General features: G+C 43.2%; 1 protein-coding gene across 2 annotated transcripts in view; it reads left to right on the forward strand.

The window, feature by feature from the left end:
* NLRC5 (NLR family CARD domain containing 5) overlaps positions 1-20946 on the forward strand; it is a 108244-nt gene that overhangs the window by 7696 nt on the left and 79602 nt on the right. For both annotated transcript variants that reach the window (XM_069738769.1, XM_069738770.1), the window contains exons 5-18: positions 285-368; positions 2701-2784; positions 3910-3993; positions 4250-4339; positions 4432-4485; positions 5182-5241; positions 5888-5968; positions 7086-7169; positions 7357-7446; positions 8451-8516; positions 16572-16655; positions 16754-16837; positions 19652-19741; positions 19828-19875. In XM_069738769.1, coding sequence (XP_069594870.1) covers positions 285-368; positions 2701-2784; positions 3910-3993; positions 4250-4339; positions 4432-4485; positions 5182-5241; positions 5888-5968; positions 7086-7169; positions 7357-7446; positions 8451-8516; positions 16572-16655; positions 16754-16837; positions 19652-19741; positions 19828-19875 — 1083 coding nt within the window. The remainder of the gene's footprint in view (positions 1-284; positions 369-2700; positions 2785-3909; positions 3994-4249; positions 4340-4431; positions 4486-5181; positions 5242-5887; positions 5969-7085; positions 7170-7356; positions 7447-8450; positions 8517-16571; positions 16656-16753; positions 16838-19651; positions 19742-19827; positions 19876-20946) is intronic.

A 20946-nucleotide genomic window follows, 5' to 3' on the forward strand; every position in this document is an offset into this window, starting at 1 on the left:
ACCCTAGTTACGGTTAGAAAAAGTATGTAAACACTTAACTTTTATTATAATGTTAATATTTTGTTTGTTTATGGGTGGGGGACACATTTTAAGTTTTTGGACAGCTCTCCCAATAGCTCCCCTTATCCGCTTGGACAAAATTACAATTGAGAGGAGAGGTAGAGAGTCATGGACCATTTGATTTTGGGAGTGGGGTATATATTTCGCTCCCCTGCTGTGATATATAATATTTGTTCAATGCTTTCTTCTATACAAAATATGTTGACTTGTATATTTTGCATTAGTTTCAGACACCAAAAATATGGTGACATTTTTGCACAAGCTCTTTCCCCTGTTATATCTGGCATGGAAAATATGAAGAAAATCAGGTACTTTACAGATCGCGTGCCTTTCATCTTGCTATGCACATGGATTATGGTATTTATTATTCTTTCTGCTTTCTGTGATTATCAGATAGAATAATACATTTCATGTGTATTCATCGGTGCAGTAAACAGTGATATATTGTTTTACAAGGGATAATTCCACGGTAAAATGAAGCAATGTACTGTTTGCATGCGGTGTACATTTGGACAGTACTATAAATTAACCATTTAAATGATAATCTAAACTTGGTATAATACATTGGATTTATCTTTGTTTTTTTCCTGTGGTTTATTTCTCAAATTATAACGTGGTCTCAGTTTTCTGTACGTACATATTATGTAATCATATATGGCAGTACAAACTATATTAAAGTCTGCATAGATTTGCAGGTATCACCCCCATAATGGTGAACCCCCAGGGTTCTCTTTACCCTCTGTTGCCACTGGATTTATCTATCCTCCAGTAGGTGTAATGCTATGTTGTCTGTTGCACATGTACAGATGCACCTAATGGCCCTGTCTGATAAAACTACCTCACGGCATCCCCATTGACCTGACATCCGAGTAGTAGCACAGCTTAGCTATGCTATGCTCATCTCTGAAGATCCCACAGATATCAGCTGCAGATACAATAATTGGCCCTGTCTAATCAATGAAAAACAGATGCACCTAATGACCCTTTCTTATAAAATATATGACAGCAAGGTTTGTAACACAGTTCAGGTACTCTATGCTGAAGATCCCAATGATATCAGCTATATTGATGAACCTATGACCCTATCTAATATAACATATCCTGACCCTCTCACTGCATCCTCATTGCCCCGACAACAGTACTGTAGCACAGCTCAGCTATTCTATGGAGGATTCATCCTCCAGTGCTTCTAGTTCTATGCTGTCTGTTGACCATGCACAGATGCACCTAATGACTCTGTCTAATAAAACACTCCCATAGCGTCCTCAATGATCTGACATCCAAGTAGTAGCACAGCCCAGCTATGCTATGCTCAGCTCTGAAGATCCCACTGATACCAGCTGCAGATACAACATAAGGCCGTGTCTAATTCATGAAAAAAAAGATGCAATGACCATGTCTAATAAAACACTCTGACGGCATCTGCATTGATCTGATCTGAAAACCGAGTAGTAGCACAGCTCAGCTATGCTATGTTCGGCTCACAAGACCCCACTGATATAAGATGCAGATACACTAAATGTTCCTCTCTAATTGATTAAAAGCAGATGCACCTAATGACCTTTTCTAATAAAATATCTGACAGCCGGGTTGTAGCACGGTTAAGGTACGCTATGCTAAAGATACTACTGATACCGGCTACATTTACATCTAATGACTATCTAATTCATGAAAAACAGATGAACCTATGACCCTGTCTAATAAAACAGGGTGCCTCTTTTAAAAGTGCTGTCATCATGGCAAAGTCATTTTGAAGGGAGGGGGAGAAGGTGGGTTGTGATATCACCTATTGGTGATTGTTTATCCTGTGTTATATATTGTATATACAGTAGAAGTGTTGTTTCTCATTGTAATCCTGATTAAGGAGACTGTTGAAAAGTCTTTTGTATAGAACAGGAATAATGAGTCTAGTATAAGGCCTAGTGACCAGTGTCAAAATTGCAAGTTTTTTTTTTAAACATATTTAATATGGAAAGGCTCTGCTAATATTAAAGGGATTGTTCACAACTGGACAACTCTTGCTTAATCACTTCAGGGCCCCATCAAAAATTAAAACCGCCTATACTGCTCGCAGCAGCACAGTTGCTGCCATACGAGAACTGCTATTCCAGGCAGGGAGACATGATGATATCTTCAAGTTTTTATTTTCTATGAGGGTGCTGAACGGATTAAGTAAGGGATGTTTAGTAGTGGACAATCCCATTAATATTGAATATTGTCAGATATTGAAAATCCCCGTCCATGTGATCTGTTAGATGATATGGATATCATAAAGGGTCACAGTGCAGAATAAATAATGCATACATAAAAGGACAACATCTATAAGTATCAGCTGAGTAATCTTTAATATTCATCATTTTATGGACTTCCATAATTGCATTTCTCGCTTACCCCTCTACACCCCAAATTAGGATCAATTTTTTAAAAACTATGAAGGGAACAAAAATCCCAAACTGATCCTTCACTTGTTTGATCTTCTTCTTCTCTGATCGATTCCAATTTGTGTTTTAAAAACACTTTTTATTAGAAAAATACAACTATGTTCAAAAGGATTCTCTCGTTATTTTGTCTGGTTTGGAGAATCAAATTAGACAGAAATGATATAACAATATAAACTCTCTGTGTTTTTTTTCACCACAGGGTGACAGCGGGGCGGCTCACGGCGGCCACAGTCAGGGCTCTGACGCAAGCTTTCCTTCTCTGCTCTGCGCTGCAGGAAATCAAGTAACTGCTTTCTGTACTATGTACAATATCTGTTGTCATTTGTAGAAAAGTTATGTGCTGAAGTAAGCCATACAGGCCCTTATACAAGGATATGAGTTTTTTGTTACGTTTTTTGGAGGGGTCTGCTTCGAAAAACACCTGAACAAATACATATTTAATATAAATAGACTCTTAAACTTCCTAATCCTATGTAGTATAAGACAGTTTAGCATAAAAGATACCGCAAGAACCACTTCAACACATCTTAAAAATGCTGTGGGTATTGTGAAAAACTCACTGGGAAAATGCTGGAGGGGAGATACGTTTCATGGAGGCTATTAGCTTCAGTGATTTGAAGCCCAGAAGTTTGCTCCAGCACACTACATGTTGAGAGGGGTTAATCGGCCATTTTAAGGGCTGGGTTTTTAGTGGGCAACCATAGAGTGGGTGGGAGGTTGTTCACCTTATCTCCACCCCAGGATGTGGTCTGAGGTTGAAATAGTAAGTCTCTTAAGGTGTTCAGTGTGTCTGGAGAGGCTAACTCCAGAAAAGTGTTCATGCTTGGTCTACCCTGAACCTTGTGTTTCGCTGACTGTGCTTAGTATTACCACTTTGTTTTGTTGTGTGCGCACCCTCCAAAGAAGTAGCATTTTTTAAAGTGATTTCCACTAGAAAGTTTATGTAGCCCGGGCGACTTTTTGCCGAGCACTGAGTTTATTTAAGATAAAGCCGCTTCCGGAAAACGACGTCTCCACCACCAAGAACCTTCAAGTATAGACAGCGGACTGCCTCCTAGTGGAAGCTACACACCATACTTCTTTTAACTGCTTTACGATTTCTAAATCCTGAACTGCTTAAAAGACTTGACCTAAGACTGAATGCAGTCTTAAGTCAAGTCTAAGTATAAAAATGTATAAAAGTCTAAAAATGTCATTTTTATATTGCTGTGCTTTAAGTTTATTTTATAAGAAGCTTTTTCAGGCAGATTCTGGGTAGAACCTGCCTGAAAAAAAACACTGTGTGCAGAAAGCCTGGTAGAGTTTCCGCTCAGTTTATGCTCTAAAAACTAGTGTTCTTATTTTTGTATTTTAAGTGAATTTTTTACCTTTTTTATACAAAATATTACCTTTTTTTACTCTCCCCTAGCTTGCAAAATAACAATCTGAAAATTGATGACATGACTTCGTTAGTTGAATTATTTTTGAAGATGGAGCACTTGAGACTCTTGGAGTAAGTGACGTGTAAAATATTCATGTTATATATTGCATTGAATTTGCAATGTGATTTATTAGGGTCAAAATGGTCTGAAAGGAGACAGTCTTTTCTAGCCGCTAGGTTTCATCCTGGAAGGGGTGACTGGTTTAGGACACCCACTAATACTAGGCCCCATCGATCATAAAGTGTTGGCTTATCCTAATTACATTCCATCACTATAAATGATAGGAATACCCCTATAATATATTTATTTTTCTTTTCGATCATCCAGCCTAAGCCACAACGACATGAATATGACGGGTATTCTTAAATTGCTCAAGTCAGCTATTAATTGTCCCAGCATAACGGATATCGAAATAATGTGAGTAATATCAGCTTTTAACTAATTAAACTGAATTAACTAATTAAAATAAATGTGACAGTGTACCTTGTTTTTCCATTTTTGTTCTACAGAGGGGATGCTGCCACTGCCATCTTCTCCTCGAAGCCTCTCCTAAAATTAATAAGGTAGACATAAAAGTCAAACATATAATCTCATTACCGTAAAAGATGTTGGAAATCTCTATTACGTGAAACTAGGCTAGACTTTAATTAATAATTATTAGAAACCGGAGTGATAACCTCATTCATAGAAGTAAAAAAAAAAGAAGATACATGAGGTTTGAAGGGAGTTTCTGTCAAGCTGTGACAGTCTTCAGTAAGGAAGCCTCAAAGAGTCCCTGGAGTTGGGACCCAAACTAGCCCTGTTCCGGGGGTACTCTTAATGGTAGAGAGGCCTGAGTCTCTAACCGTACAATGCTCCTGTTAAACCATGATTTGTCCACTCCCCTGCCCCATGAGGCTAGGACAGAAATGAAGGTAAATAAGTCATTTCAAAGAAAACATAGAATGAACAGCCGGCTGGTGACTCTATGCTTCAGCTGAATAGAACAAAGCAGTCCCAAGCCAGCCTTTCCCCTCCCCACTTCAGTTCAGAGTAAAACATACCCAGGTGCAATCTCTCAGCCAGGGTTTGATTCATGCTGCCTGTGGTTGGGGCAGCTTGAATCTAATAACAGGATCTCATTAAGACCCCTTTAAGAGATGGAACTTGAAAATAGGAAAACTAGCGGAAATTCAGATATAGTATTATTCCTCATATACATACAGAACAGCTTATTCTGAAAAGCTACTTGAAAGACATAACATTATATCTCATTTCAGCTCCCCGAAGATCAAAAAAGCCAGAGAAGAAAATACTGGGATAAACGTAAAAAAACTAAGGTGAGTTATCAGAACTGTGTGAATGTATTCGACAACGATTACGTGACATTTAAAGGTAACATGTGATGTATAATGTAAGGGCAGAATGATAGAAAAGCAGAAGCCGAGAAGATTGATATCAAAGTTTGGGAGAAAAGATTCAGTATTCCTTGCATTCTACTCATTAAACTCTTCGCTCATTGTACGCATAGGAGTCCGGTGGGCGGTCCTAATCATTGATTGGCAGTCTTCCCTATATCATTATGCATACACAGCTGTCAATCACAGATAAGGACAGAATGGGGAAGGGATTTTTAAGAATAAAGTTCTGATGAATCTTTTGGAAGATATCTAAATATCAATCTACCCAACGTCTCCTATTCTATAATATTCTGGACACAGATTGCACAGAATTTCCAGGCATTCCAAGACACTTCGTGATACACTTAAGTGGATATTGAAATCTGACCATTCGATCCCTATTGGAGGTCACCCATATACATTACATGGTTGGCCGTTCCCACCAAAAAAAATTGGGTTTGGACAACTTTTAGCTAAAGTGTACACTAGTTGTTTACAGCTAATGTTATCCAAGCTCCGCATGACTATAAATGATACCAGAGCTAAATATAAATACTTATTTTTGGGGCAAATTTATATTTTCCAGCCTTGAAAACTGCAACCTGACCTCTGAAGATATCCCTCAGCTGGCTGAGATACTCACAGGCCCCCGATTTTCTGACGTAAAGTATGGAAATACCACCCTGTTCACATATGAGGCTCATTAAGTAAAAAAAATCTGTTAAGTTGTTTCTTAGGTTTTTTTCACTATGTTTTTTTCTTTTAAAAAGCAGTAAAATTCCATTATGGACGACATGTCCGGTTCTTATGGGAGCAGTGGTGCATTTTTACTGGGGACATGCATTTATTTCCTAAAACTTGAGTATGGTAAATCCAATATGATGGACTTTTTTTTTCCATTTTAGGATTACACGATCTTAAAATTTTGGCAAAAATTTGTCTTTGGTCTAAGTGGGACGTTTCACTATTTTGAGATCATCAGGATAGGTCATCAGTATCAGATACAGAGGGGTAGGCGGAACTGACACCCGGCACCCATACCGATCACCTGTTCTCACTCCCACCGATCAGTTGTCGGACCCCCACTGATCAGTTGTCGGACCCCCACTGATCAGTTGTCGGACCCCCACTGATCAGTTGTCGGACCCTCACTGATCAGTTGTCGGACCCCCACTGATTAGTTGTCGGACCCCCACTGATCAGTTGTCGGACCCTCACAGATCAGTTGTCGGACCCCCACTGATCAGTTGTCGGACCCCCACTGATCTGATATTGCGGTTATAGGTTATAAAGTGAAACACTCCCAACTGAACAGTGAGAGGTCAATTTCCCTGCCATCCTACCTGGAGTGGTTTTGGGTACCGCCTACACACAAGGCAGGTGCCGGCTGTCTTCTACAGACGGCATCTGCCTCTGAAAACAGTCACAGCAAGTCCAAATAGTGCTATTTCAACATCTGACATCAGCGATCCAGGCAGCCCCCCGACTATGCAATTTCGGGTTGCCAATGGCCTTGCTGCTGCCATCTTGGTGCTCCTATGAAGCCCAGGCAGTAAGGAGAGAATGTAGCCGCTGCAAAAATCACAAGGCTAAAAGGAAGGAAAGGCTTCAGGAATAAAAAAATAAAATAAAAAAACTCTTCCAAAACCTTTAAAGGTTATGTGCACATGATGACGTCTTTAATATTTTTTTTTCCCTATATCTTCTATTAAAGATATTGGGCAGCTTCCAAACGCCTTGTGTTGTAAACTTTCTCACTTATTTTTTTTTTCACTTTATTTCAGTTTATCCGGTAATCCTTTTGGAAATTCTGGCTGTAAGAAGTTGATTGACAGCCTTCCAAACATACATATATCGGGGAAACTAGAGTAAGTTATATTTATTTTAAAAATGATTTTTTTTTCTTTATGATGCGTTAGCGTTACATGTACAGATGCATCGGAATTACATTATTGGGCTGCTCTTTACGTAGAATAAGGTTTATGTTTGTGATATATTTGTATATTTAGTTCATGTGGCTACACTCACTTCACAGAATCCATATTACATTCCTAGGCTTAATAGGACCGGGTTTTCTGAAGAAGGGATGTCGCATCTTGTTAGCTCCATGGTGACCTGCCCCAATGTTAAGCATATCGCTGCCAGGTAAGGATTTTCTAGACAATAAAATTAGTGTCCCAGTTTTTCTCCTACGCCTCATTGGGGGACACAGGACCATGGGGTGTTATGCTGCTGCCACTAGGAGGACATTAAGTTAACACATAAAGAATAGCTCCTCCCCTGCAGTATCCACCCTCCTGCTGGCTCTAAGTGAACCAGTTCAGTAACAAAGCAGTAGGAGCTTAACAATTACGAAAACATTGAAATATGTCAAAGCCAAGTCAACACAGAAAAAAAATAAACAGGGTGGGTTCTGTGTCCCCCAATGATTGACTCGGAGAAAAGGATTTTACGGTGAGTACCCAAAAATCACTTTTTCTCCTACGCCTCATTGGGGGACACAGGACCATGGGACATCCTAAAGCAGTCCCTGGGTGGGAAACAATCCACTGCAATTGCTCCTTGTACCACTGAAATTGCTCCTTGTACCCACAAATTACAGCCAATGATTGGCTCGAAGAAAAGGATTTTACGGTGAGTACACAAAAGTCCCTATTTTTAAGGAGGGAGTGATTATAATTCTACAATATAATTCTTATAACATGATTCCTTAAAGGGAATAGATCAGCAGGTTTTTGATATATAATCTGAGAGCAGCATAATATAGGGTAAGAGAGCCTCATTCCAGGGATGTGTCACTTACAAGGTTGTGTGTCGTAGTTTAAATACAATCAGTCTTTTATCGCTGCAGGACCAGGTCTGACATGTACAGCAGTCAGTCTAATCTGTGTAACCACTCCCCCAGAAATGATTGGCTGCTTCCTGACTGTGATCACGGGAAGCTGCCAATCAGTGGTGTGGGTGGGGTTCTCGGAATCTGCAGCAGAGAAAATAGCCATTTTATCAAAACTACACCAAGCAGCCCAGAAAGTGACACATTGCTGGAATCAGAGTCTCTGCCACTATATCATGCTGCTCTCAGATTATATAACAAGAACCGCTGACAGATTCTCTTTAATTTGTTGTATTTTTCTTTCACATTCATGTAGTGGTTTGCATCAGACGGCGGAGATCCTTTTCTTCACTGGCATTGACGACTGTCAAAGAGAGATCAGGTAAAACCTCTCTATTGCAAATGTGAACAGGTTACTTGGATGCAACAATGCAGACAGTTAGCACGCAGCAGTAGTCAACTGACACTACTTGTTTGTCTAGCACAGAAACAAAAACTAGCTATAAGTGTATATACAAATATATATATATATTTATATTTATATATATATATATTTATTGTAGGGATTTCACTCACTCAGGTGCGACGGCTGACACTCAGGAGGCACGTTCCTTTAAAAGTTCACAGGGTTTATTACTTCATAAACCACATGGCAAAATAACAGCAAACAAATAGCCTTTAGCTCAGGAAAAGAAAACAAAGTGTCCAGTCCATCAGGCTCAGTCCTGGAGCCTTCACACACTCAGGAGGGTTTTCACCTCCACACATATCTGCTGTGTTAAGCATTAGCCTGTCTTATATAAAGCTAACCACACCCAGTAACCCATCACATGATTATCCATGTGGTCTGACATCACCACAGGTCCTGAAACACATATATATACAAGGTTATGTACAACAAAGAAATACTCCGGGCTACATTACAGCAACAAGGTACTTATGTGGCACATACCTCCCGTCGACTACACACCCTTTAGCCATGCTACATACCTCCCCCCTCTGCCTAAAGCCGTGGGGCTTGTCACTTTCCCCCACTAAACAAGGGATTCTTGATAAGGCATCCGCATTACCGTGCAGCTTTCCGGCCCTATGTTCCACATGGAAACTGAAGTCCTGCAGGGCTAAGAACCAACGGGTGACCCTAGCATTTCTACCCTTTGTTTCCCTCATCCATCTAAGTGGGGCATGGTCAGATATTAGTCTGAATTTACGACCAAGCAGATAGTAACGTGTTCACCGCCCACTTTATGGCCAAACACTCTTTTTCTACGATTGAGTAGTTCCTCTCAGATGAGGACAGCTTTCTACTCAGATAGAGAACAGGATGCTCCTCCCCATGTAGCTCTTGGGAAAGGACTGCTCCTACCCCAACATCTGAGGCATCTGTCTGAAGAATACATTCTTTCTTGAAGTCTGGGGCCATCAGAACAGGCTGCTTACATAGAGCCCCTTTCAACTCTTGGAAGGCTGACTCTGTCTCTTCGGACCATTTAACCATCACCGATTTTGTCCCCTTTAGCAGATCAGTCAGAGGCGCAGCCACTGTGGCGAAGTTCGGGATGAACCTCTTGTAATATCCCATGATTCCCAGAAAGGCTTTAACTTGCTTTTTGGAGAGTGGTTTCGGCCATGTTTGGATTGCCTCCACTTTCCTGATTTGGGGCTTTATTTCTCCACGACCCTCTATATAGCCTAGGTATTTAGCTTCTTCCTTACCCAAGGCACACTTCTTCGGGTTTATTGTAAACCCCGCCTCTCAGAGCATCAAACACCGCTTGGACTTTCTCCAGATGACTCTCCCAGTCCGGGCTAAAGATGACGATATCATCTAGGTACGCAGCAGCGTAAGCCATATGGGGTGCAAGGACTCTATCCATAGCCCTCTGGAAGGTCGCCGGAGCTCCCTGTAGGCCAAACGGCATCCGGACATACTGGAAGCATCCATCAGGTGTCGAAAAGGCCGTATTTTCCTTGGCTTCCTGTGCCATGGGGATCTGCCAATACCCCTTTGTCAAATCCAATGTGGATATATATCTGGCGTGCCCAAGCCTTTCAATGAGCTCATCAACGCGGGGCATGGGATAAGCGTCAAACTTGGAGACCTCATTCAACTTCCGATAGTCGTTGCAAAACCTCCACTCTCCATCAGGTTTTGGGACCAGGACAATTGGGCTCGACCAACCGCTCTTGGATTCCTCAATGACTCCAAGCTTCAACATACGCTCCACCTCCTTGGAGATAACTTCTCGACGAGCCTCAGGAATACGATAGGGCTTCACGTTCACCCGCACATGTGGCTCTGTTAGGACCTCGTGCTCTATGACCTTCGTGTGTCCTGGCAACTCTGAAAACAGGTCCCTGTTTTTCTGGAGTAACTCCCGGCACTGCTGTTTCTGGGTCTTCGATAGCGTCTCCGCTATAGTAACCGCTCCAACCTCACCTTCTGAGTTGCTTAACAAAGATGGAGTTACTTCCGGCTCTCTATCTTGCCATGGCTTGATGAGGTTGACATGGTATACTTGGAATGGTTTCCGTCTTCCTTGTTGGTGAATTTTATAATTTACTTCACCGAGCTTCTCGACAACCTCATATGGCCCTTGCCATTTGGCCAAGAACTTCCTTTCCACCGTCGGAACTAACACAAGAACTCGGTCTCCCGGATTGAACTGCCTCACTCTTGCAGACCGGTTGTAGACTCTGGCCTGAGCTTCTTGTGCCTGGAGGAGGTGTTCTTTCATGATAGGCATCACCTTTGCAATCCTCTGCTGCATCAGGGCCACATGCTCAATGATGCTTCTGTGAGGTGTGACTTCGGCTTCCCAGGTTTCCTTGGCTATATCCAGGAGTGCTCGCGGATGTCGGCCATATAGAAGCTCAAACGGTGAGAACCCTGTGGAGGCCTGTGGAACTTCACGAATGGAAAACATCAGATAGGGTAAGAGACAATCCCAGTCTCTACTGTCTTTCTCTATAGCTTTTCTCAGCATGCTCTTCAGTGTCTTGTTAAATCTCTCAACAAGGCCATCTGACTGGGGATGGTACACCGAGGTCCTCAACTGGGAGATTTTCAGGGCTTTGCATAACTCCCTCATTACCTTGCTCATGAAAGGTGTCCCCTGGTCAGTCAGGATCTCCTTCGGCAGACCTGTCCGGGAAAAGACATGGACCAACTCGCGGGCTATACTCTTCGAGGAAGAATTTCTCAAGGGAATTGCCTCAGGATAGCGTGTGGCATAGTCCAGGATGACTAATATATACTGATGGCCCCGGGCTGATTTAACTAAGGGACCAACCAAGTCCATGGCAATTCTCTCGAACGGCACCTCAATAATGGGCAGTGGCACAAGGGGGTTCCGGAAATGAGGAGTGGGAGCAGTTAGCTGACATGTAGGGCAGGACCTGCAATAGTTCACTATTTCCCGGTGACACCCAGGCCAATAGAACCTCTGCACAACCCGTTACTGCGTTTTTTCCACCCCTAAGTGTCCACCCAAGATGTGTGAATGGGCCATGTCCAACACCTTCCGTCTGTATGGACCCGGCACTACCAACTGCTCTACCAACTCCTCCCTTATTTTCGTGACCCGGTACAACAACTCCCCACTCATCAGAAAATGGGTAAATCTTGTGTCTGCCCCCGGCTCCTGTACCACCCCGTCAATAACTGTGACATTATTAAAAGCTTCCCTCAGAGTGGAGTCCCTATGTTGGGCAGTCCCAAAATTTTCACCGGTTACCTCTAACTCCAGAATGTCAGATGCAGGGGACACTTCCTCCTCATCCCCAACCAGAACACAAAAGGGAAACCTGTCTGACTCCGGGTGTGGCGACACCCTTCCAGGGTTTATTGGTTCCCTACTCTTGCTAGGGAGCTCAGAACCTTTTCCCCACAAATCCCAAAACAAACAGAAATCCCAGCCAATAATTATAGGGTGCAACAAGTCCTGCACGACGCCGACTATGTGGGACTCAGTGCCACATGCCGTTTCAATGTCCACCCTGGCCATAGGGTAGTCCTTTGCATCACCATGTATGCACCGCACTCCGACCTTCTTTCCCGGGAGCAGGTGGAGAGGAAAAGTGGCCCTCACCAGGGTCACTAGGCTCCCCGAGTCTAACAGTGCCGTTACTGCTCGACCGTTCACCTTTACAGGACACGCTTGAGGTCCCTTATTGGGCGGAGAGTTCACACTGCAGGCTGGATACGCATAGTATGAACAACGGCGTCCCATGCTGCAGTCCATCTGCTCAGTGGTCTGGGAACAACGGGCAGCTATATGTCCTGGCTCGTGGCACCTCCAACAAATAATATCACCCGTAGGGACCTTGGGCACCACCTCCCCCGCCCTTTGTGACCTTGGACACGCCACCCCTTTTTGGGACTCAGCTCCCTTCTGGGACCCCCAGTACGGCATGGGTTGTCTCCCGGAGGAGCCTTCCAACCCTTGGTACCTCTCAACCAGTCCGATCAGCTCGTCGGCATTCTGGGGATCACCCTGGGCAACCCAAGTCTGTATGGACCTCGGAAGGGAATGCACAAACCGATCCATCATCACTCGTTCCACCATCTGTGCAGGTGTACACGACTCTGGCTGCAGCCATTTCTGGACCAGGTGCAACAGGTCAAACATTTGAGAGCGAGGCGGTTTGTCCCGGTGATAGGCCCAGCAGTGAACTTGCTGTGCCCTGACAGTCAGTGTCACCCCCAAACGTGCGAGAATCTCAACTTTCAATTTGTGATACTCTTTGGCATCCTACAAGGTCAAATCATAGTACGCCTTCTGGGGTTCTCCCGTCAGGTATGGCGCCAGTACCTCTGCCCACTGCTCTGACGGAAGTTTTTCCCTCTCAGCGACCCTCTCAAACACCGTCAGGAAGGCCTCAACATGGGTCCTCGCCCCTCTGTATCAGTCCGTCATTGTTAGTGTGTTTACTGTATGTGATATTTGTAACTTGTATGTAACCCCTTCTCATGTACAGCACCATGGAATCAATGGTGCTATATAAATAAATAATAATAATAATAACATCATCCCCGGGAGTCATTTTCTGCAATGCGCGTCTTACCGTCTTCCGGACGTGAGTGTCATCAGCCAGACCTGGGGTTGGGGCGCTCGTCCTGCCCTGGATGGCAGTTGCCAGAAGCTGCATCTGCTGCCGTTGCTCCAGCTGGTTCTGTTGCATCTGCTGCCGATGCTCCTGCTGGCTCTGCCGTTGCTCCTGCTGGCTCTGTTGTATCTGCTGCATCAACAGCCTGTTGGTCTCTTGCTGCCGTTGCTCCTGCTGTGACTGCAACTGGACCAAGTGTTTCAGCAGGTCCTCCATTTTCCCCGGCAATGCTTGCTGGCTTACAACAGACTTGACCCAGGACATTCAATAATAGACTTACGTCTTCCGCTGGGAACGCTGCCCGCATGTCTACCACCAATTGTAGGGATTTCACTCACTCAGGTGCGACGGCTGACACTCAGGAGGCACGTTCCTTTAAAAGTTCACAGGGTTTATTACTTCATAAACCACATGGCAAAATAACAGCAAACAAATAGCCTTTAGCTCAGGAAAAGAAAACAAAGTGTCCAGTCCATCAGGCTCAGTCCTGGAGCCTTCACACACTCAGGAGGGTTTTCACCTCCACACATATCTGCTGTGTTAAGCATTAGCCTGTCTTATATAAAGCTAACCACACCCAGTAACCCATCACATGATTAGCCATGTGGTCTGACATCACCACAGGTCCTGAAACACATATATATACAAGGTTATGTACAACAAAGAAATACTCCGGGCTACATTACAGCAACAAGGCACTTATGTGGCACATACCTCCCGTCGACTACACACCCTTTAGCCATGCTACAAAATATATACAGTATATGTATGCAAGTACACAAGATATTATGAGTAATAACAATAATAATAATAATAATAGCAGCATAATTGTGAATGATCCGATATAACCACTTCCCGTCGCCACACCCACGTGACCGCATTACCTAGGCTACGGCGCAAAACACCCTCTCGCACAGCAGCAGATTAAGGCGGCATGATGATGCTGGTTATGAGAGACATCTGATTAAAAGTAAGCCTATTGGTTACCTGCAATATAATATGTACCTGGCCAGTTCCCAACCACCCCTGGACAAAGCATTTCCCAGCGAAACACGCGTCGGGTGTGGTGGGTCCCCGCGTATTGTCCTAACGTAATTATATCGCTCAGTCCTGATATTGCATAATGGGCTTTTGACTGCATTGCACTATCCTATACCTTTGATGCTATGTATATATTCACAATTATGCTGCTGCATTACAGGGCTTAGTGCCATACGATGCATGCCAGTACCTGGAACTTGAGATCCCTATTTTTTCACTATGATTGCTACTATTTTGTGTGTGTTGGACTTATTGAGTATTTATACTTAAAATATGTATGTGCAAATAAACATAGTAACATAGTAACATAGTAACATAGTTAGTAAGGCCGAAAAAAGACATTTGTCCATCCAGTTCAGCCTATATTCCATCATAATAAATCCCCAGATCTACGTCCTTCTACAGAACCTAATAATTGTATGATACAATATTATTCTGCTCCAGGAAGACATCCAGGCCTCTCTTGAACCCCTCGACTGAGTTCGCCATCACCACCTCACAGTCAAACAAAATGATAATTGCTATTAATATTTGCACTTATTTAGTTATATAGTGTACACTTATATAGTAATATTTCCTTGAATGTGAGGCTTTTCCCAGGGCCATTTACTTCTTTATTTTTGGGTTGACCCACCTAGTGTTCTGTACTTGTGGTGTTGTATCTGACTGTTTTATTCATTATTTTATTTCCATCTACAATAAATTGGACTTTTAATTGCTTACTTTAGCCGTATTAAAGCAATTTTCTTTGGAGTATTATTGGTGTTTTGCTTTAAGGCTGGTTATGTAGGATAATGTCGGTATAATAACAATAAGAGTAATACAGTATGTTATGACATTTACTATATTAAATGTGATACCTCATTCTACATTCTACGTATGTACACAATCCTTATTATCTAACAGTTAAATGACTAATGGGGCTTGCATGTCCCAGCTAAACAGACGTCACTGTCAGTACTAGGCACATCACCATTGTACGCTATGGTTGTTGCACAGACTCTTATAGGGGTCACAGGTTCTTCCCGCCAGGCCGTAAGTCCCCAATAAATTACTCACTTGGTACCCAGTGTGTTTGTCAAACTGGCAGCCTTCGTTCCCTGAAACACGGGCCTGGCCCACACCCTGGTCCATACTTCTGTGTTGGAAGTAACGGTCTGATTCAACCAAGACTTCTCAGCACGATAGGTATTCCGTCCCATCCGAAGATTAGCATCTGACCTTTGGTGCTTGGCCTGTGGAGAATGGTCATTTGGTCTTGACCGGCGAAGTCTGGACGTTGGGTCTTGACCGGCGAAGTCTGGACGTTGGGTCTTGACTGGCAAAGTCTGGATGTTGGGTCTTGACCAGCGAAGTCTGGACATTGGGTCTTTACCGTCAAAGTCTAGATGTTGGGTTTTGAAAGCCAATTCTGGACGTTGGGTCTTGACTGGCAAAGTCTGGACGTTGGGTCTTGACTGGTGAAGTCTGGGTGGTTACTGTTGATTGGCGAAATCTGGACGTTGGGTCTTGACTGGCGATGTCTGGACGTTGGGTCTTGGCTGGAAAAGTCTGAAAGTTGGGTCTTGACAGGCGACGTCTGGACTTCAGTGTTTGAACAACGACGTCTCACCTGTTCTGGAATGCAGTCGATCTCAGGTAAATCAACTCATGCAACTTCTCCTTCTCATGTTCTGGTGCCCACCGAATTCCCATTTGCCCATCCCGATTTTTTACATTTAGCAACTGCGCCACAACTGTTACCTGACCCGGCGTCTCCTTCAAGATCTTCCCTCTGGGAATATTCTCTCCATCTTTCAGTTCCTGTCTCTTAGAATCATCTAGCAGATGGTGGCATTTGGTAGCGAGTGTTGTGGAACATTCACTAACCTCTTCTTCTGCTTTCCACTCCCTTGCAGTGTTGAGAATTAAACTTTGTTTTATAAATTCTAAAGTTTTTTTTAAAATTCTGTTTGATTATAAGAACTATGTAAGTAGAAATTTATTTTATGCCCCATTTCAAACTTTAGCAGTCCATCGGATGACTGAAGCATCTGTACGGCCAAGTTGTTATTTGTACGTCTGCACACATATGCGTCGGATATTTACATCAAAAACGTATCAAAGCATTTGCCTTTTGTCGAACTATGTCTGTCAGAGTTTCTGTAACACATACAGTATGCTTATCTACATCTGTATAAGCTTTTTTAATGTATCCTTAATGTACAAAATATCTATTAGCTATTATCTATCTACATATATACTGTACATATCTCATTGTATTCGCTTTTTTTCACATTATTATTAGGATAACCGGCTTCAAGAATGTCCAGAAAGCATTGGTGAAAATGTGCACAGTTCTTCAACAATGCAAAACTTTAGCACATTTAGAGTAAGTTGTTTATGAAGATCTTTATAATGAACATTACATAGTAAATCGATGATGACGAAGATAATGCTTCTATAAAAATACATTTTGGTTTCTTGCAGTTTATCTGACAACAGATTAGAAAATGATGGAATTTCTGAAATAAGCAAGATTTTTTCTGAACTAAAGTGCATTCTTTCAGTCAAGTAAGTTACTGTGAAGCTTTTGATTTTGGATTTCATGCCTCCTCCCATTATGGCAGTCAGAATAGCAGCTGTGTGCCTTGATAATTAGTATTCACATTGATTGAAAACCACACACTCAATAATTCCTGGCTGACTTTATGCTGCACGTAGCTGGAGAGGGGCGAAACAATGCATTTTGCATTGGCCATGGCCAAGTGCAGTAGGAGCGGACATACCAATGGTGCAACCTGTGCAAGTGCAAGACGTAACAGGGCCACTACTACCTCCAAAGCAGGTAGACTGGTTTATTATGATGAGTTATTGGATTGCAAAGGTCCCATATAGTGTTCTTGCACAGGGGCCTCTTATGTCTATGTCTGTGCCGTGAAGGGCAGAGGTAGATACCTGGGTCCAAGATGAATAAAGCATAGCTATGACTCTTCTTTAAGTGTACGTCAGCCCATAGAAAAGTCACAGTGGGCCTCATGCCTGCTAAAGAAGTGTATAAAACGTTTCACCGAGTCAATTCACCCCTTGGCCTTGTAGATCTTGGCATTTGTTTTGGCTTGCACTGTGCTGGAGCTCGACCTGCTGCAGCTTTTTTTGCATAGTGCCAGGTAGCGCGATGTGAGCAGCCTCCCATATGTCTCTTCCTACGTCAGTGTATCGCTTCATCAGTAGAGGTCCACGCTAGGACACTGTCTTGGTAAAATGAATAATCAGGCAACAGATCCCATATTTGCCTAGAACCGCCGGCACATATGGGATCTGTTGGGTTTGGTTGCCTAGAACCTATCCCATTTTGGGGGGAACCTCACTGATAACTGAGACGGTTATTAATGCTGTAAAATATATTGTGGCTAATTTCTAAAAATACAGCTCTGAGAAAAATTAAGAGACCACCACATCAAGTCCCTGTCATGGCCAGCCCAATCTCCAGACCTGAACCCCATCGAAAACCTCTGAAATGTAATCAAGAGGATGATGGATAGTCACAAGTCACCAAACAAAGAAGAACTGCTTACATTTTTGCACCAGGAGCAGTGTGAAAGACTGGTGGAAAGCATGCCAAGACGCATGAAAGCTGTGATTAAAAATCATGGTTATTCCACAAAATATTGATTTCTGAACTCTTCCTGAGTTAAAACATTAGTATTGTTGTTTCTAAATGGTTATGAACTTGTTTACTTTGCATTATTTGAGGTCTGAAAGCACTGGGTTTTTGTTTTGGTTTTTTTTTTATTATCATTTTGACCATTTTTCTTTGTCAGAAAAAAAATACAACAAATATTGCTTGGAAATTCGGGGACGTGTTGTCAGAAGTTTATAGAATAAAAGAACAATTTAGATTTTACTCAAAAATATATCTATAAAGAGAAAAATCAAACTGAACATTTTGCAGTGGTCTCTTAATTTTTGCCAGAGCTGTATATGTGCCAAAAATTGGCTTAATTTGTGCCAAAAAATGTCCGTGGACCATTGGAAATTATTGGGAGGAAAGAAACTTGGCCTAAACCGCAATCTCTTGCACAAAAATTGTACGGTACTTTATGGACCCAAGTCAGCCAACTAGCAAACGGTATAAGCTTAAGGCACCCATATATATTAAAGTCATCCAAACCCTACAATTCAGGGGGACTGGCCAGCAATCTAATGTATATGGGGTATCCTGATTCTCCTCAACAGGAAATGTTGGGGGAAAGAAGGAGCTGGCATGTTGGGTTTCCAAGGGAAAGAAGGATTCGGCATATTGGGTTTCCAGGAGAAAGGAGGATCTGCCACGTTGGGTTTCCTGGGGAAAGAAGGATCTGGCACATTGGTTTTCAGGGGGGGGGGGGAGAAGGCTTTGGCACACTGGGCTTCTTGGGGAAAGAAGGATCTGGCGCATTGGGTTTCCAGGGGAAATAAGGATCCGGCATGTTGGGTCTACTGCGAAAGAAGGATCCGGTAAGTTGGGTTTCTTGGGGAAAGAAGGATCTGGCACACTGGGTTTCCAGGGGAAATAAGGATCCGGCATGTTGGGTCTACTGCGAAAGAAGGATCCGGTAAGTTGGGTTTCTTGGGGAAAGAAGGATCTGGCACATTGGGTTTCCAGGGGAAAGAAGGATTCATCACATTGGGTTTCCTGGAGAAAGAAGGATCTGGCAAGTTGGGTTCCTGGGGGAAAGAAGAAGCCGGCATGTTAAGACTACTGAAGAAAGAAGGAGCCGGCATGTTGGGTTTCACAGGGAAAGAAGGAGCCGGCACTTTGGGTTTTCCGGGGAAAAGAAGAATCTGTCACATTGCGTTTCCAGGGAAATGAAGGATTCGGCACATTGGGTTTCCGGGGGAAATAAAGTTCGGGCACGTTGGGTCTACTGGGGAAAGAAGGATTTGGCACATTGGGTTTCCAAGGGCAAGAATGATCCAGCATGTTGGCTTTCCAGTGGAAAGAAGGATCCGACACATTGGGTTTCCAATGGTCAATCATTCTGTTTTATCTGAGAGATAAGCCGCTGCTAGTGGAGTCTGACAGCGTCTCTCTCATGGAGAAAAAACTAGAGTTCTGCGTATGCAGGATTCAGGGCTAATAGCTAAATGATCAGTCTGCCAGCAGCAATCTACAATATGGATGGGGGCTTACAACCAGACAGTCTAAAGATGGGCCAGATCTTATCAACCAGCAAAGGGCACTATGATCATTTTAGGGTATTGGAAGACTGTCTAGCCTAAGTTTGCAATGTGTAAAAGTTAGATAGCTTCAGTAAATCAGCCCCCGTGTTTGCCGTTTGTGTCTTTTTTTCCTTTTTGCATTGTTTATACAGATATTATATACGGTAATTTATTTTGTAACAGTTTGAGTAGAAATCGAATATCTCTGGGTGGCATTATGTGCTTAGCTGAGTCTTTGTCTCTGGAGAAGAACCTGACCGATGTCACCATTAGGTAAGTTTGTGATCCCTTACCTCCTTATTTTCTGCTTAATATCCAGTATAAACAACTTAACAAATGTTTTTCTGCTGTGTCTGCAGATTAGGAGCGCAACAGAAAGTGCTGCTAACATTTCAGGAATCCAACAGGTAAAAATAGAAAGGTTATATGGATCATAAGCATGCTGTATTACATTGACAACTGATATGATGTGACAAGAGTAGGTAGGGTAGTAAATATTATTATTAAATATTTTTACCTGGTCTGATATGTGAAAAACTTATCGTAATTAAAGGGATTATCTGGGAATTTGTTTTTTTTTGGGCTATGGGGCTATGAACTTACCGGCAGGTAGTTGCTAACTACTTCCGTGTTATGCCCCGTGACAATCTTTTCCATCTCAAGTGGTAATTCTCTGGCTTCATTTGACCTCATGTCAACACAGCAGCTCTTGCTCTTCCAGTTTGCTCTGTTGACAGGGCGTCACTGCCGACGTCATGCTGATTGACAGCCATCTCCCAGCACTTAGGCAGGGCAGAGATGGTTGTCAATCAGCATGACATCGGCAGGGACAACCCATCGACTGAGTAGAACAGAAGTGAAGAATGTGCTCTGTTGACGTGACATTACCGGAAGCAGGAGAATCACTGGTAGAGGCAGTCTATGACCATTCAACAAAAACAGATCACCGCTGTAACGAATGGAAACGGAGGCACAGATGTAGAAGTTCACATTCGTATTTATTGAAGTTAAATGTGGAACCACTAGACCGCGGTACGGGGGGCTCCGAAGGGGGCGTTACTGCGTGAGCCCCAGACACCCGTAGTAAGTCCCCTCGAACAGGGACAGAATGGTATGCCCGGAGGACACGGGTGCTACCTTCAGTTAGACCCCGTACTCGTGGCGGCTGTCCCAGTGGAACAGATGGATCGGCAGGGTTAGTGGATGCTGCAGAGCTGACAGGAAGATACTGGGTGTTCGAGTAGAAGCAGGTACCGGGAGTACTGGCGTAGGCTGGAGGAGTGGCAGGCAGACTGGCGGGACTAGACGGGTCCAGCATAGATAGTGCTGATGCAGTCCAGAACAACTGGGTAACAGATAGCAGCGGATCTATGGAAACAGACAGAGTAAGCAGAGTACTTGGCAGATAATTCAGAAACAGAAGCGCACGTAACAGGAACTGGAAGTTAGCAACAGTGAATACTTGTTGCTCCGGCGCC

Source organism: Ranitomeya imitator, chromosome 9, assembly GCF_032444005.1.
Source record: "Ranitomeya imitator isolate aRanImi1 chromosome 9, aRanImi1.pri, whole genome shotgun sequence".
Taxonomy (NCBI): Eukaryota; Metazoa; Chordata; class Amphibia; order Anura; family Dendrobatidae; genus Ranitomeya; species Ranitomeya imitator.